This window comes from Patella vulgata, chromosome 1 (genome assembly GCF_932274485.2).
Source record: "Patella vulgata chromosome 1, xgPatVulg1.2, whole genome shotgun sequence".
Lineage (NCBI taxonomy): Eukaryota > Metazoa > Mollusca > Gastropoda > Patellidae > Patella > Patella vulgata.
The window spans coordinates 26766269-26784327 of record NC_065879.2 but is presented as its reverse complement, the minus strand read 5'-3'; the positions used below and the strand labels follow the sequence as shown (position 1 = coordinate 26784327).

Sequence of the window (18059 nt, the reverse complement as noted above, 5' to 3'; positions counted from 1 at the left end):
GCTATTGATATTTTTGTTCATTTTATATATCTTTATCAAAATCCAGTAAAAAAAACAATATCTTTTAAGTATTTCATGGAGAAAAATTCGTTTTCGTGTTAGCTTTAGTGTGAAATGAGAAATCCAAAATGGCCGCCATGACGTCACGTGACTACATTATTATGCAAATTTCCAAAATTCTATTTTTTCCTCTTAGCCCAACCTCATGCCCATCCCAACAGACAAAAAGATTTTTCATAAAAGCTTCCATAAGTACTGCTTGGCATTCAGTTCCAACCTCCCTTTTTTCCTCATTAAAGGGTCTAGCACAGGCAGTGGATTTACGTCTAGCATTGAAAGGGTTAATTATTAAGAGATATTATTGACATGAACCTAATTTAAATATGGGGAATATCAAGCAAGTCTACCCATTTTATGTTTTTTTTATGCTAACCATAAATATTAGTCAGAATCAAAAAACAATGTGCTACATAATAAATTATCAAGAAATATGGAGTATGTGTATTCATTATCATCACATTAGATAGTCATGCAGTTAACTCTTATCTGTCTCTTTCATAACAATTTCAAAGTAGAATTATCCAGTGAGGTATTTTTCGATTGACAAGCAAATTAGGACGGTTTTACCAAGGACTGATATGAATTGAAATAAAATGGTGATTTGTGGCACACAAACACCAACTAGGCTATATTGCACCAGCCTAATATGAACTAGAGCTTCCCAGAGAATAGACAAATTAACCTTATTAAAATATATTGTATTTCCCTTCCTGCAAATATACGCATGATCCTCTTTGTCTGCATCATCTTTGAATGAAATCCTTTGAATGGTTTCAAAGATGTACTTACAAGTTCCAGATAGATGTACAGCTGATGCATAGATGCGATTAACATTGTAAATCAAATTGATGGAAACTATTGTGAATCTGCCCTAAGGAGCCGACAACAAACTTCTTGAATATCTATTATTACCTCGTTCTCCTGGGAATGATCGACCAGATTCACCCTTCATTCCACTATCACCAGGTAGACCATTTTCACCAGGTAATCCAGCCATACCCTTTAATCCTATACAAACATAAAACAACAATTAAATACATGAATTGTAGTTTTATATAACATATAATAATGGTGTTCACTGTACAAATGTGATTGAAAAGTAAGAATATTTTACATGTAAATCCTAGGTTTATAATTGAAACACTCACAGGAGTCCTGACAATAAACAGACGAAAGTTCAATAGATCTAATGTTACAACTGACAAAAAAAACTTACCATCATATCCTCTATTTCCTTTCATTCCTGGTAAACCGGGTAAACCAGAATCACCTGCACGACCCTTAAACCCATTCTTTCCATCTTCTCCCTCAGAGCCCTTTTGTCCGGGTAAACCATCAGCACCTCGTAAACCGGGTAAACCATCATCCCCACTAGGACCTTTAGGTCCATCAGTTCCTGGTCGACCATCATTACCATCTCGACCAGGTAGACCAGGTAATCCAACTGAACCCTTTTCACCAGCAAGTCCTAAAAATGTTTTTAAAAAAATACATGTCTTTCCTTAGTAATTAATTACATCATCAAATTATTCTATTGCATTTCAATTGCAAAAACACATTTAGCTCTAACTTTGTTTAATATACATAGCAACATTATACCTGGGCGTCCGGGTAAACCATCCAGTCCAGGTTCACCATCTAATCCTTCCCGTCCCTGGTCTCCTGGGAAACCATCTCGTCCTCGTAGACCATCTTCACCAGATCGTCCTTTAAGGCCAGGCAATCCTGGTAAACCATCATCACCACGAACACCACGTAATCCAGGCAAACCTAAAATAACAAGACAATAGTGAGGCTGATGTCCCCCATTGCAATCCCAAAATAATATGAAAAATATCTATCGATCAAACTGATTATCTATACTTAGTCTAAGCAGGATATTTTCACGATCAATATCAGTCAAGGTTTTGAAGTACCTGGTAGTGAAACTAGGCACTAAGTTTCATCACTCTACATCAGCTAGAATCAAAGTTATCTTGTTTCAAACCATCGACCAATGAAATTGCTTAGCTTCACTTTGCTTTAATTGAAAATGTCAAGATATTCACATAATGAACATCTATTCTTCAATTAAGAGCAGAGTTGTTATGTTCCGAAGTCTTGACCCATCAAATTGCTTATCACTACTTAGCTTAGGCCGAAAATTCTCATCATCGAACTTAGTCAAGGTATTGATATAATGAATCCATGCTCTGAGTTTCATTATCCTCACCCAATTAGAACCAAAGTTATCGTGTTCCAAAATCTCAACACTAAAATTGCTTATCGCTGCTCTGCCTTAGTGGAAAATGTGCATCATCAAACAATGCCAAGGCATTCCCCTAATAAACACCTACACAAAGTTTGAACATTCTACCTCAATTTAGAAGTAGAGTTATTATGTTCCAAAGTCTAAGCTAATCAGATTGATGTCTCTACTTAGCCTCAGCTGAAAATGCTCATCATCAATCAAACTTAGTCAATGTATTAATGTAATGAAACTATATTCGAAGTTTCACGAATTAGAATCAGAGTTATCTAACTCCAAGGTATCCACCGATCAAATTGCTTACCACTCTGCTTACCCCAAGAAGAAAATGATCATTATTGAACATAGTCATGGTATGGATATAATGAAACAATAAACCAAGTTTCATCACTCTCACCTAATTAGAATCAAAGTTATCATGTCCCAAAGCATCATCCAAACATAGACAGACAGACAAATTTTAGCTCAATTAGGAGAGTTATTGTGTTTCAAAAAGTGTGACGAACAGACAGACAGACCCATTTTAATATTCCCCTGCAATAATCATAATCCATGCAATGCATAACATCAATAATCTATTGTTATTTTTTTATATATCCAACATCATAGTAAAATATTTACTAGTTTACAGAAATTTGATTGTGGTTTTTGTTTGCACTGTTTTGTATCTTCTTAAAGAAAATGTAATAAAGGGATTGATAAACAGAAATCTTACCTGGAGCTCCATCCTCTCCCGGTCGACCTGGTAAACCAGGTCGGCCTGAAATTGATTCACCAGGCTGTCCTTTGGATCCAGGTCTACCTTGAATACCAGGTAATCCAGGATCACCTTTATACAAAACAAGCATATACACCTTAAGCATCCGAATTTTAGAGAATACACTCAATTATAAAATATATTAATCACTATATTAAGTGGTAAGGTTAATGTTATTAATTAAATAATGATCCCTGTTCTGATGTTCTCAGATTATTTTTTTGTCTGTGTAAATTGAAAATGTAGAATTCATGTTTCTCTGCAAATTGGACAAGACATAAACAAGATTTTTTGTACCATTTGGTCCAGGTCGTCCGTCTAATCCAGGGAATCCACTGGCACCTCTTTGACCATCTAAACCAGGAGGACCTACTCCACCATCAAGTCCAGGCTCTCCAGGACGTCCAGGTATACCTTCACGTGGTTGGTAACCAGGTTCTCCAGCATACCCCTATAAAAGATGTTCTAAGGTCAGCTTCAAAAGACAGATACAGATAAATAATAACTTTTATTGCTTCTAGTTACACATCTCTTCATGTTTTCAACCATATATTACTTGGTTCTTTACGCCAATCATATCAAGCCAGAAAGTTTATATGAGTGGCTGCAGAGCCCAATATAAGCATTGCACTATCAAAACACGTGCAAGTTCTATCTGTAACACAATTGGAAGCTCTGTCAGGTTTATCAGAATGGACTGGAATTTAATCCAAGAACCTCAAAGACATCATATACAATACAAAATAAATATAAATAAAATACCTTAAATCCAGGTAGACCCGGTAAACCGTCGTCACCACTCATACCTTTAGGACCATCTAAACCATCAAAACCTGGTAATCCAGCCATACCAGGATATCCTTTAATACCTTGGGGTCCACGTCCACCAGGTATACCAGGTAATCCACTATCCCCCTTCATACCATCTAATCCGGGTAAACCGGGCAAACCGTCTTCACCTTCTTCACCCTTGGAACCTAAATATAATGTTGGAAACAAAGTGCAATTTCACTACTTTCTCTATTACCAAGATATGAAAAATATATTGTCACAATACAGGCTTACGGAAGTGCATTTAGCCTATCTATGGCAGTTTTACCCCATACAGTTTATCATAGAATTTTACAGCAGCAGTTGATCATGATATGAGGTATTTTGAATACTTTGCAAACTACTATGTAAGTTAAATCTCTGCAGATGATACAAACAAGGAAGTGTCACCTATAATTGGTATTGGGTAAAATGTTTTGGTGAGCTTATTTTCAATCTAACTGAATCCACACGGGGAGATTATCTACCATTGATATTTTGGTTTTGGTTTTTTCAATTAAATAATCAAAGTGAGTATATTTTTCCCTGCATTAGCATGAAAAATTAGACATTCAAAAAAATGCATATGATGACAAGAGCTTTAAAGTACCATTATTTACTTACCAGGTAGTCCAGGTAGTCCAGGCATACCATTTGGACCTCTTCTACCAGCAAAACCAGGTTCACCTTTTATCGGTTCTAAAAATCTCAGTGGTACTGGGTCTCCCATAAAACCTATAAGATAAATTTAAAATATGGTAACTATTGAAAGTGTTATTTTAACTTCTTTTTATACACATCAGAGGTGATATTATAGCATAGAGATATTATAGATTTTAACATCCACTTGACACAAACTAGGTCATTTTGGGACTAACACATTGTTCAATTTTTATTTCAATAATTTGCTTGAGCATAGGGGTCTTTAGCAGTGGGAGGAAACCAGAGGACCAGGAGAAAACCCATGATGCGATGCGAAGTGACGATGCGAATATAACGTCTCGTTAACAGAATATTTCATTCTTTTTTATGGTCACTTCCCACCACCAACCATTTCATTTCCAACTACCAAGGGTTAACCTTGACAAATGGTACTACATAAAGCACAATCGCACAAATTAAAATTAAACATTGATAAAATACAAAAATAAAATAAAATTTAGTTTGAAACTTTTCAGAAGTTCTAGGAAGACTTACCTTTTGTTCCCTTTATACCAGGCATACCATCTAAACCAGGAAGACCAGAAACTCCTTTACGACCCCGGGCTCCTATCATTGTATCACCGATCTCTCCTTTCTCTCCTTCTAGACCAGGCAATCCGGGTAAACCATCTAAACCATCATCACCTGGCTGACCAGTATCTCCCTGAAAAATAAACAGCAGACATGTCACAAAACAAAATATAATGAACTTCATCACATGATTATATTAGAACACAGGTATTTGTGAAAGGTAAGGCTGTCTTGCAACATTGTTTAATCAGGCTGGCTATCAGCAGTAATAAGAATGAAAACCTGTACATGTATATAGCAACTAAAAGATATATTGTGTAGAATCAGAAGACAGATACCTAAATGATTACTATCAAGTAATTCTACTTGATATTCTACTATTCGTTATTAAATGTCAATTAAAACGATTGTAATTTGCTCTGTAACTACTATCATCATTTAACTATAAATGAAATCATTTGATGAAACTATTGATGAAACTATTGATTATCGAAAGGCCTATCAGCACACAAATTCAACCTTAATCAAGTTTCATTGAAATATGCGATAGATCGCTAGTGTGTTTTTCATCACTTTTGAGTTTAAACAAATCCAACAAATGCCCAATTTTTTCTACAATGTTCTATGCTCACAGAGAAATGTTCTTTGTTATCCATATGATCAAATACACTCCCTACCTTCATTCCTTGCAGGCCATCAAATCCTCGGGGACCACGGGGACCGACAGTACCCATAGAACCATCAATACCTGGCAAACCAGGAAAACCACGATCTCCCTTCCTTCCTTTGGGTCCACGATAAAATTCTATTTCGGTTACACCAATATATTCTCCTCTCTCTCCCTTCAATCCAGGTAAGCCAAGACCTCCATCTCTACCAGGGAAACCCTAGAAAAAAACATTTCAAATCATGAACAGCTCATATAAGCATTTAAATGTTCTATTGAAAATGGGAGATTTGCATGATATTACTGTAATAATTTATCACAATTTCATATACAAAATCTAGAAATTTATAATTTTCACATTAATACTGAATGAATTTCTATTTTATTCTATTTACTTACAGGATTTCCATCTTGACCTGGTAATCCACTCAAACCTATTTCACCAGGACCACCTTTAGGTCCTTGTAAACCTGGACTACCGGATGATCCAACTAAACCTATAGCCAAATAAATATATATATATATATTAAATATAAACTACAATTATTACAGGCTTATGTAGTGTGGTTTGTCGTTTAAAGCAGACTTTACTATAAAAGAGTTAGCTAATATTCCTCTATTTTACTTTTAGTGTTTTCATTTATGTTGAAATATTCATAGGCTTTAATACTTTTAGTATATTGAAATATTCATAGGCCTTAATACTTTTCAATGAAAGGTATATAAGTTTGTATTGTTCATGTAGGATATTCTAATCAAATAATATCTATTTAAGAATAAGTATTAAACAATTTCATTGGCAAGTAGACAGGTTCATACAAAATAATCAACGGCAAAGACACCAAAAGTAATTATTTATTGCAATAGTCAAAACTTAAAAGAGAGAGAGAGAGAAATGGGTTTAACGTCCACTTGACCCAAACTACATCATTTCAGGGTTAACATATATGGTTCAATTTTATTTCATTAATTTGCCTGTGTGTAGGGGTCTACAGCAGTGGGAGGAAACCGGAGGACCCAGAGAAAACCCACAAGGTTGGACAAGCGACCCTACTCCTTGTCACGTACAACGGGGAATCAAAACCATGTCAGCTGACTCAATGACAGACCTTATGATACAACGCGCTCGCTCTAACCTCAAAACTTAAGACCACAAATTGTAAATGATGACGACTTTAAACAAGTGTTTAAAAATATTCTACAAAGTGAGCAATGATCATAGCTCTAGAAGTAATTAAAGGAAATTGGTTTCTTCGTTTCATTTATCTCATCAATCAATAAGTAGCTAGAGTGTTTACAAGATTCTAGAACTTGAACAAGAACAACTAATCTGAATGCAAATAATTTTCAAACATATTGGATGATAACTTTTGTTGTTAGAGCATTGACAGGGTTACCATCAAATATTAAGTAATAATGGAAATAGTTGAAATTCAATAGGCCTCTTCGTTTCACTTATCTGAACAATACCTATAAATTTCAAGCACATGACTGCAATATACAACCATATTTCAATGTGGGCATATAGAAATACTTTGCAATACAGGTCCACAATTACTTTATTGTGGAAGTGATCTTACAGTACTTAACAATGCACTGTATAACTTACTGATCTTCCATACAACACTGTATATTATGTATAAACAACTTTAGCGCCTCTCTTAACATAACCTGATGCCTACCTGGTAAACCTGGATCACCAGCTTCTCCTACTTGTCCTGGTAAACCATCAGGACAGAAACCACAATCATCACCTCGATCACCTGAAATAATATACACCAATTAAGTACAGAAATATCTTGGTTTATCAATTGCTTAAAGAAACATTATGCTAGATTTATTCTGAATGTTGAAGTTTTGACAAGAAATGGCCCTAAATTGTCTTTGATGATTGCCGACCATTGGCTGAAAGATAGTTGGTCCTCAATTCATATTCTGGATTGTCAAGTACAATAATGACAATTTAAGCCATCTGGTGGTCTAGAGAGTTGATTATGTCTTGACATGTGAATAAATGTCTAAATAACAATTCATATAACATTAAGCTCTCACACAATGTCTCTTTAAATAAAGCTGACTCTGTAACAAAGCAATTTAAATGCAGAGTTTATAAGATTTAAGTAGATGTAAAACTTACCCTTAAATCCAGGAAGACCAGGTAAACCATCAGGTCCTTGCAGACCAGGTAAACCACGATTACCAGACATTCCTCGAGAACCTGGGATACCAACTCTAAAGAAACCATCGCCAGGTAAACCAGGATCTCCATTAAAACCAGGATCACCAGGAAATCCAGGTAAACCAGGAAGACCATCCAAACCAGGTAATCCCGATGGACCAGCTGGACCAACAACAGTTTGACCAGGTTGACCTTTGTCTCCACCAATACCAGGTAAACCTGGTAGACCATTTTGACCAGGTTTACCATCCTCTCCTTGAACACCTGTTAAAAACAATCATACTTATATAGGCCTACAATTACTGAAACCTGCTTAAATATTTTATGGCATGAATTAAAGCCCATTAAATTCTTTCAGAAATAAGAAAGATGTAATAAATAGGGTTTAATGTCTCATTATTTTGAGACTACCATAAGGTTAATTTCATTTCTATCGTTATGTCTGAAATGTCGGGAAGAGAATTTTGCATAGCATTTCTGGATATTCTTATTCAAATTACAACTACCAATGGTTATTTTACACTTTTCTTGCAGGGCAGCCCTGCAGGTGTCACCCCTGACTGACAGTGACAGTTGATAACGAGGTTTGAAAAATCAGTGCATATTTACAATATATTTACCTGGATTTCCCCTGTCTCCCTTCATTGACATACCAGGTATACCAGGTTCTCCCTGAATACCATCAATACCAGGGAAACCAGGTAGACCTGGTAGACCCACACGACCTACTTCTCCTGGTAGACCTGAAAAATAATTGTATACTATTACCACCAGCAAAATTTGACAGAAACAAAAGAAAACCTATTATTAAACTCATTGAGTAAGATCCTGTTATAAAAACATCCTGAGAAGATATACTTACAGGATTACTTTGAAGAAAATATTTTAAGAACTTGTTATGGTGGACACATACCTTCATTTCCTTTCTTACCAGGAGCACCTGGAGGACCTTGTCTTCCTGGGGAACCAGGGTTACCACGGCCTTCCCTATCAGATATAATACCAGGTAAACCCTTAAAAAAAAGAAGTTTATCTGTGATTTTACAAAAATAATCCTAGCCTTTTTTATATTCAAATATAATAAGATCATCAAAACTTATAACACAGTTATTTTTAAATATCTACTTGTAGTACAAATGAAAGATTATGCTGTGGTGTTATAAAACTTGTACAGCATGACAAATGAAAGGTCAATAAATGGAACAACATTGCCAATGAAAGGTATTAGTCTTACAAAACTCGTACAGAATTACAAACATAGGCGTACAGGGCAGACCTGTAATTCCCGAAAAAATTCCAGACTGCCTTCCTAAGAAAATTCTGTTCAACCATTCAATCGTTTAAAGTCCACAGAGTCCACAAATGCGTTTTCCTGCTATTTCAGCCCGTGAATACAACAACTTTAACGCTGATCAATAGGAAGCTGAACCTAATTCCAAAAAATCAATTAATTGTTTAGTCCACAGAGCCTCGGGGTTTGGGGGGCTTTAGCAAAACTCAACCACCTCAAATGTCTTCTTCTGCTATTCTAGCCAATGAGTTCTAATAGTTTTGCAACAGAAATGCCATTCTATGATGATCTGAATATCGATCATTAAAACAGACTGTTGCATCTACATTCACAAATAATATGGCTGAACCTTTCTAATCTATTTAATATCAGAGAAATCCGATGCCATCGAAAGTTGATTATGGCCTGGATCAGTTAATTGATGTCTAATTAATAATTTAGAAATCATTTCAGGCCTAAAGAAAGACCTGCAATAGGCATAATGTATGTTTAATCTAAACAGAAAGTTTGAAAAATCCAAGGTGGAGAAAATTCAAAATGGCAGCAAGAATTTCCGTAAAATGAATGATTTTTTTAGAAAATCGTCAATTTTCTGTTTTATATAGCTTAGCTTAAAATATCTCTTTTATAAGGTTTTCAGAGTCATTGAACTTGAATAAAAACTCAAAAATGAGTGTTGAAAATGATGTTAAAGGGGAAGACCACGATTTTCAACAAGGTTTTTATAAATCTTAAATATATATTGATAAATAATCCCCTCAGTAACACAAGAAAAAAAGTTTTTGTAAGCGAGAAATTAATTTTTATTAAACCGGAAGTGACATAGTTGGTTCAACATGCTCACTGGGCTCAATAGTAAGCATACAGATTTGGCACAAGTTTACTGCTGTATTGTGTTCACTTATACTGGACGGACTTGTGGCACATATATATATTCAAATAAATATATAAATTTACAAAATATGTCAACGTCAGTATAAAATAACTCTTCTATAGGTATACAGTAATGCCGTATAAACATTCGAGCCCAGCTATTCTCAAGAGGAAATGGAAGAAAAAAGGAAAAGCCGCTCACGTCGACATTATGTGCCAGAATGCACCATATATTATATGTCTCACATGCCCAAAATTTTGATCTGTTTATGTTGAAAAACGCTGTCAGCAAGCACAAAAACATACATGTCACTTGCAAGCTGTCAATCAAACCACGGGATGTAAACAATTAGCCATGTGGCGTGAATTGAGGCACAGCTTACTGTTCAGTTTGAGTGAATTTACACGACGGCTTTGTGTACTAAATGTTAAAAAAACATAAATTTGGGTTTATAATATCCTAATAAACAGCCCATTTGATGAGCTACAAGGTCCTCCCTACTAAACAAACTATACATTATTGGAAAGCTTTTAACACCAGGAACACAAATCCAAGCAAAATGTTTTAAGGCCAGGTGAAAATTGTGATAATTGTCGAGTAAATACTATATTTATACTGACAATTGTGAAGTTGAATTAAAATTACATGATATCTAGGATAGGACAGGCTTATCTTTGCTCCGTGAGGTGAACGACAGAGTTCTCTCCAACCAGGCTCAAAATTTCTTTTGAAAAAACTGACTGTAAATGGTGCTTTCTAGAGTATATCCTGGTGTTTTTAGCTTATGCATATATCTTAAAAATTCATCAAAAACGACGTAAATTCATGACTACTCAAGAACATTAACTAGTTTAGGGACCCCCGAAACTACCATACTCCTTTTGAGTGTCCATCCTTGAAAAAGGAGGCAAAAGGTATGGTGTTAAAACATGTTTCAAATTCCCACATTACTTGAATACCTTTATTATCAGTAAAAATATGCCATATAAAATGTTAATTCGTATATTATTTTACAGTTATATAAAATGTTTCCTTTTTATCCAATGAATAATTTATAGTTAGGTCATGTAAAAAGATATGATGCCCAAACGCGTTGCAAATTACCATATTACATGGTAGACTTCAACTTATCATATAAACAATTGGTATTTATTTTACAAGTATAAAAAATATTTGTTTTATCGAATGAACAATTTATTGTTAATTCACGTAGAAAGATATGATGCTAAACATGTCACAGCTACAAGAAAGTTAACGTTTAAACATACATTATGCAAGAGCTAAATCTGATTATTGCAAGTCTTTATTTAGGCTTCAGATGTCATAGAAATTATCAATTAGATCTTTATTTACACAAGCACAAAATCAACTCTGTAGACCCACGGATGGCTTGGATTCAGCTTGGATTTAAACAGGATTTCATTGATTGATTAAATTTTTAAATGGCGTCGTAAGCGGAGATTAACCGTTACGTTGACGTCAAACTCCCAGAAATTTTAGATCGAGGCTAAATGATGGAGTGTACAAAGCGAGGCCGCTGTTGAGCGAGGCGGCATGTCAGTCAATTTGATTGAAAGTTCGATATATACAGCCTTGATATTATGTTTAGTTGTGGTTAAAATGAGAGTTTGGATGTCGGTATTATACGCTCTTTTGTCACTTGCATTTACAGAAAAATTATGGAAATTGATAAACATCGCATCGCAGCTAACATCACCCCAGTTGAATTGCAGCCCCATTGGATCACTGTTTCCTATTTGTCTGCTTCGGGAGTTACGTAGGCCTACCACATACTAAAAACGCAATTTTTCGTTCAATCCGGGGCCATAATCCAGGAAGTTATGGTCCGATATGCGTGAATATTGAAAGGAACCAAGATTGTTGGATTATCAACATATATTTTAAGTTTCGTCAAAATCAGATCAAAATTGTGACCTCTAGAGAGACCACAAGCTAGAAGCTTGATTTTTCATACAATCAGGGGCCATAATCAATAAAGTTACAATCTGATACATGCTAATATAGAAAGAAACCACGATCATTGAGAGATAAACCTATATTACAAGTTTCGTCAAAATCGGATAAAAATTGTGACCTATAGGGTGTCCAGGACAGACAGGGACGACGACAATATATGTCCACATGAGAATGTGGGCATATAAAAATGGTACAGCATTATAAATGAAATAATATAGAATCATAAAAAAGTTGTGGAATTACTAGATTTGAGTACAGAAAGAAGACTAAAAATCAAATCTCTTGAGATTTAAAATAAAAGCACACCAGCTTATATACTTACTGGAGGTCCTTGGGATCCCTGTCGTCCAGTGTAACCACCGTCACCAAGCATACCCTAAATTACATTTAAAAGATCAAATTAAGTACTGTACTAAATATGTATCACCATACATCTGAGATATCTCTATAATTACTGATGTATTCAATTTCAATATTTTTAATATGTAATGGTATCAATTTGTAAAACTTAAATAAACTTATTTTTAAAATGTTGCAATATAGCCTAAATTATTTAATGGGTAAATAAGAGTAAACCAATGAATCACATAATCAAAAGAACAAAGCTGTTTGTAAGTATACTGCTGGAATAGCACCATCAAATTTTCTATGCAATGAGTATTTACCTTAGGTCCATCAATACCATTTAACCCAGGCAGACCTTTGTCTCCTGTGGACCCCTTTAATCCGTATGCTCCAGGTACACCCTCTTTACCACGTTTACCCTAAAATAGTATTGGATTAATAATCATGGGGCAAATTCAAATATTAAAATATCACTTTAATATCTTAATCAGCATTTCAGCCCAAGGAATATTATTAACAAGTATATTTCTTGAACAACAAAGCTCAAAATAATTGCTTCAAATTTCAATAACTTTCTTACTGCTAAAAGTTACTAATCACATAAATAAAAACAATAAATCTGTTTCAAGTAAGATAAAATGTCAACTTACACGTCGTCCAGAATTACCAGCATCTCCTTTCACAGCTTTAGGACCAGGTAAACCTCGAATACCCTAAATAACAAGTTTATACGTATGACAAGAATATAGTTTTACCTTCAGTTGATCAAAATTTGACCATCTTTGGTAGAGGTCATACAATTTTACAAGTTTCTGATCATAAAAAAATAAACCACTTCAATCTAACGTACTTAGCTTTAGTATTCCAAGATCTGGCTACTGAATCTCTTGGATTCAATAATTTAACCTTTAGTTGTTATATAATTATGTTATCCTACTCACAGGCATTCCTGGGAAACCTTCTGCTCCTCTTCCTCCACCCATTCCTCCTTCTCCTTTGATACCTTTATCTCCTGGTAAACCTTCTCTAATGCCTATTGGTGGCTGACTAACAACAGGCTGATTTCCTGCATCTCCTTTTTGACCAGCTTCTCCCTAGAATATCACAAAATCAATTTTTTAAACTAGAAATATTTTATCAAATTTCCAATTTAACCATAAAACTACTTTACAGTAAATTCGTAAGTTTAAAATGAAACAACATACCTTAGAACCTTTAGAACCCATATTTGGACTTCCTCTACTACCTTTGTCACCAACCCTGCCCTTCTCACCGCCTGGACCCTAAAATATGAAATAGATATCTTGTAAAAATAAATACTGTGACCACAACGCTATTTATTACTGTAGACGTTCTTTTAAAATTACCGGGTAATCTGTGACAGAAAATAATATAGCACTGTTTTCAAAGTGAAACACTTTACTTACAATATCTCCAGTAGGACCCGGGTAACCCTCTTCTCCTCTGAAGCCAGGTAGACCAGGTCGTCCCTGCAAAAAAAGGATTAAAATCATTGTAATCAATTATTTTACACAATCTTATTTATTTATAAAATTAAAATGTCATGCTAAATAATCATCAGAAAATGACAAGAAGATGACATGGCAAATATGCTCATCAAGAGGTTACACAAATGACAACCATCAAGCCAGTTCCATATATCACACTGTAGTACAGAGGATTGAGAAATGTAATTTTTTTAAGTCAATGGCATAATTGATGAAATCACACCTAATATAGCAGGTATATGTTTGTGAGTGATGCTGGTTCATGCTGTGAATAAAAAGGCAATAAGTGAACAAAATATTGATGAATCTCATTTAAATTTATCCAAGATCTCATAGATAACGTATGACAATATACCTGGTTGTATCAGAGACTTTACATTGATGTGAGATAGCTAATATCACGAAAACCAAGATGTAAATAATATTAATGAAATTATAAACTTTCTGTGTACAGAATAATGATCGTATGACTACTGTTCACTGTAAATGTATATATATTTATATATTTATTTTTGAATCTTTGTAAGTGTACTTATTTACATATGAATAAATGAATTATTATTATTATTATTATTATGCCTCATGTTCTACAGAACAAAAGTAATTGTATGTGTAAACTTGACGTAAAAGTCATTGCTATTGGTTGATTGTTCTTGATGTATGTAGAAATTTTGACTATGAATATGGCTGACCATTTAAAACTCCATTACAATTTTGACTAAAATCAGATGAAAAATGTTGACTGTAAGTCATCCTAGCAAATGTGGATAGTCAGACCAACTGACTGATGGATGAAAAGACGGGGGAACGCCATTAAATATGTAAATAATCAAGGTTAATTATAGTTTTCAACATGAACTATCAATGTAATCATATTGTAATGTAGCAATAATGTCATAATTTAGTAAGATTAGAATAAATAATTACTTACAGGCACTCCATCTAAACCTGATTCACCAGGTTCACCTTCTCCTCCTAAACCAACACCACCTAAAAGACCAGGTTCACCCTAAACAAACCAAAATAAATATTTTACAGAAAAAATGCAATCAAGTGATGAAAAAAACAACCTTTTAGACTAGTCCACCAGTATTTCAAAATAGGTTTTTAAATGGCAATACTTTAGCAACTAATTAATTTGAACATTTAAAATTGAAACTTTCTGCCAATCGAGGTTTGGATGAACGAAACCAAACAGATTGTAGAAATATGAAATTAACCATATTCTTTTGGCGTGTGAATATAACAATGATATATTACAGGTAGATTAACTGCAACATATTATAGGGACTTGTACAAACACACAGAATATATCAGAAAGAATCTATAGATAAATCTATGTAAATTGGACAATTTGAATGTCACAGCATAAGGAATAAAGAGTATAATGGGTAATATGATGTTAAAAAAATAGTAGTAATTACACATTACTGATCTAATCAGAAAAAGGAACTTAATACAAAATTAATGTGTATTCTAATAACTAAATGTATAACTTACCTTCAATCCTGGCAAACCTCCTCTACCTCTGAAACCTGGCTGACCAGGAAGACCAGATTGTCCGGGAAAACCCCTTTCTCCCTGGAATACAAGAAAATATTATTTACATGTATACACATTTATATAGCCGTCATTTTTAACCATTTCTTCCATTTCATATCAAGAAATTGAATTTGTGGTGTATTAAAATTTGGTATATTGTTTCAGTCTGAAATTGTATGTTGGATGAACTGTCTTACTCAGTTGAATACTTTTCAGTTCAAAAAAACAATAGAAGGTAACATTTGAAGCTCACACAGTAGTCATGGGGCTTTAATATAACACCAACACAATTTAGAAGCTGGCCATTGTGTAATAAATAGATGTGAAATTAGTTAAAAGTGATAATAAGATAAGGATTATTGTGAAATCAGTAGGGTGTCTGTACAACACATCAATGTCACAGATCACATTACCCTCACAACAGCTGATAAGGATAACACCCACTCTATATCTCTTATAAACTCTGTCAAATTTCTTTGACCAATTAGTAACTGGTCAGTGGCCACAGACCCTCCCCTTGGAATTTAATCATTGACTCTAATTACTAATGATTCATTCCAGTATGTAGTCTATGGTAGAAACTGTTACATTTTAATGTCCACTGACCTTTGTTCCATTACAACCTGGATAACCTTTTGGTCCAACTGGTCCTTCCAATCCAATCTGACCCTACAATAATAACATCAATAAACCATATATTATGATGAGAAAGACATTATTATATAATAGTGTAAACTGTACAGTGATAAGTTGTTAAACAAAACCATCAACACTAAAATTGACTTAAAATAAAAATATCAGTCATACAGTAGTACAAAATCCTATAGATCTTCTACATAATAAATATTTTGTATACATTTATTTATTAATACTTACAGGAACACCAGGTACACCAGTAAATCCAGGTAAACCATCATCCCCCTGAATATAACAAATAGTGAGAATTACAATGTAATGTTCTATAAACAGTGAATAACAGAATTAGAATGCTGTTTCCACTGAAACTACTAAGTTCAATCTGATTCTGACACAGCTTTTCTGCAACTTCATTCACAAACAGCTGATGTATCAATTGAAAAAGCGTTTTCTTAAACCAAATATAATCTTCGCAAGCTCTTACAGCTTCTGAATGCTAACACTTTGACATAATTGCCATGGGAACATTCTGACCGGGTTTGGAGCTAGTTTGAAGCTAACGTTTCTCCTTTGTATAATGCTACTATTATTCCAACTTTCAAATATGAAACTGGCCATGTATAATAGAAACAGGAAGCAATACTTCTATAAGGGTTTTAATAAATCAGTGTACTAAGGAATTACCATTCCAAAAAGTTAAACGACATGCATCATTCAGGGCTGTATCATGGTGTAAATGCTTATCTCAAACATTTATCACAGTACATGTAGCTGAAATAAATCTGTCATCACACATCACACATGTGTGACTTTAAATCTAACTGGTATTTAATGATGAGATGTAGGCACATGTACTTGTGAATATTAAGTTGAAGTTTAATAGTTTCAGTTTGTAAATACATCATAAATTCTCCATTAAGAGGAAAAGAGAATATTTTTTTTTAGAATGCATCAACTTAGTTCAACCTAGGAACATTTTATTCAATATGACCTTACTTTTATTCTGTGAGAAATATCGCAAGAGCAGTTGCACAAATATGTTAAATAATTGACAGGGCATTATTTAAAGAAAACCACAAATTCAGCCAGTTCTTTTCAATTTCTTGAGAATATATTCAAATACATGTACTTACATTGTCACTATTGTTAATGAACTATACAAATTAGTCATTATTCAAATAAGAAAGCTTGTCAGATATATTACTGAGTGTGCATTCAGTAATAGTTAGACAGCATGGATGGGTGGTATTTATGTGAATTAAAGATGTGCAGACTGATAGCCATAAAAGAAACTGAGGGGAAAAGTTATACTAAGTTAATTGTAAACTATTTCCTCCCCTCTCAAAATAAACAGTGGTGTATTGTAAACTGCAGGAAATAATCAAGGCTTAAAAGGTAACAGGAATGTTTCATGTCTTGAATTAACAAAGTACTATCTTTCTTAAATAGACAGTCATCATTTATAGAAATACATGTAAACAGAATGCTGCTTAAAATTTCATGACCTGTTTTTGTATGTAATGTTATTTGCACATATTAGGTCAATATCAGATGATTTACTGTCTTCTGATTCTCCTCCAGTGGTATCTGGACATTTTTGGTCAGAGAGGTTAAATATGTGTTAACTGGTGTATGACTGACAGTTAAGGCAGGGCTGTGGCTTGGGTTAGAATTGAGAGACTTAGTGGTTAAAACATTGTAGAGTTCCTCCAGCTCAATTACAAAAAGATTTTGTATTAAAAACTGTGCTTATAATTGTGACACCCAGAGGTTTCTTTATCCAGGGATGAAGCTCTGGATATAATTACTGAAAATGAATAGTTTTCTTCCTAAATTAAATCCATAATCGAGACAGAAAAAGTGAAAGTAACTTGTTTGAAATCATTAAAAGTCAATAACTTTCCTTGTTTTAGTGAGACATCAAATTTTCAA

The 18059-nt window shown here is 34.0% G+C and overlaps 1 protein-coding gene across 1 annotated transcript in view; it reads right to left on the bottom strand.

Annotated features, from left to right (window-relative positions):
- Nucleotides 1-18059, bottom strand: part of LOC126829989 (collagen alpha-1(IV) chain) — a 37224-nt gene that overhangs the window by 14277 nt on the left and 4888 nt on the right. The window contains exons 4-27 of the mRNA XM_050560193.2: nucleotides 16368-16412; nucleotides 16098-16160; nucleotides 15450-15530; nucleotides 14881-14958; nucleotides 13869-13931; nucleotides 13647-13724; nucleotides 13383-13535; nucleotides 13092-13154; nucleotides 12762-12860; nucleotides 12419-12472; nucleotides 8868-8967; nucleotides 8575-8697; nucleotides 7913-8218; nucleotides 7458-7538; nucleotides 6175-6272; nucleotides 5786-5995; nucleotides 5073-5241; nucleotides 4500-4610; nucleotides 3828-4042; nucleotides 3363-3516; nucleotides 3024-3137; nucleotides 1660-1830; nucleotides 1277-1528; nucleotides 973-1068 (exon numbers count right to left, since the gene is read on the bottom strand). Of these exons, the coding sequence (XP_050416150.1) occupies nucleotides 973-1068; nucleotides 1277-1528; nucleotides 1660-1830; nucleotides 3024-3137; nucleotides 3363-3516; nucleotides 3828-4042; nucleotides 4500-4610; nucleotides 5073-5241; nucleotides 5786-5995; nucleotides 6175-6272; nucleotides 7458-7538; nucleotides 7913-8218; nucleotides 8575-8697; nucleotides 8868-8967; nucleotides 12419-12472; nucleotides 12762-12860; nucleotides 13092-13154; nucleotides 13383-13535; nucleotides 13647-13724; nucleotides 13869-13931; nucleotides 14881-14958; nucleotides 15450-15530; nucleotides 16098-16160; nucleotides 16368-16412 (2977 nt within the window). The remainder of the gene's footprint in view (nucleotides 1-972; nucleotides 1069-1276; nucleotides 1529-1659; nucleotides 1831-3023; nucleotides 3138-3362; nucleotides 3517-3827; nucleotides 4043-4499; nucleotides 4611-5072; nucleotides 5242-5785; nucleotides 5996-6174; nucleotides 6273-7457; nucleotides 7539-7912; nucleotides 8219-8574; nucleotides 8698-8867; nucleotides 8968-12418; nucleotides 12473-12761; nucleotides 12861-13091; nucleotides 13155-13382; nucleotides 13536-13646; nucleotides 13725-13868; nucleotides 13932-14880; nucleotides 14959-15449; nucleotides 15531-16097; nucleotides 16161-16367; nucleotides 16413-18059) is intronic.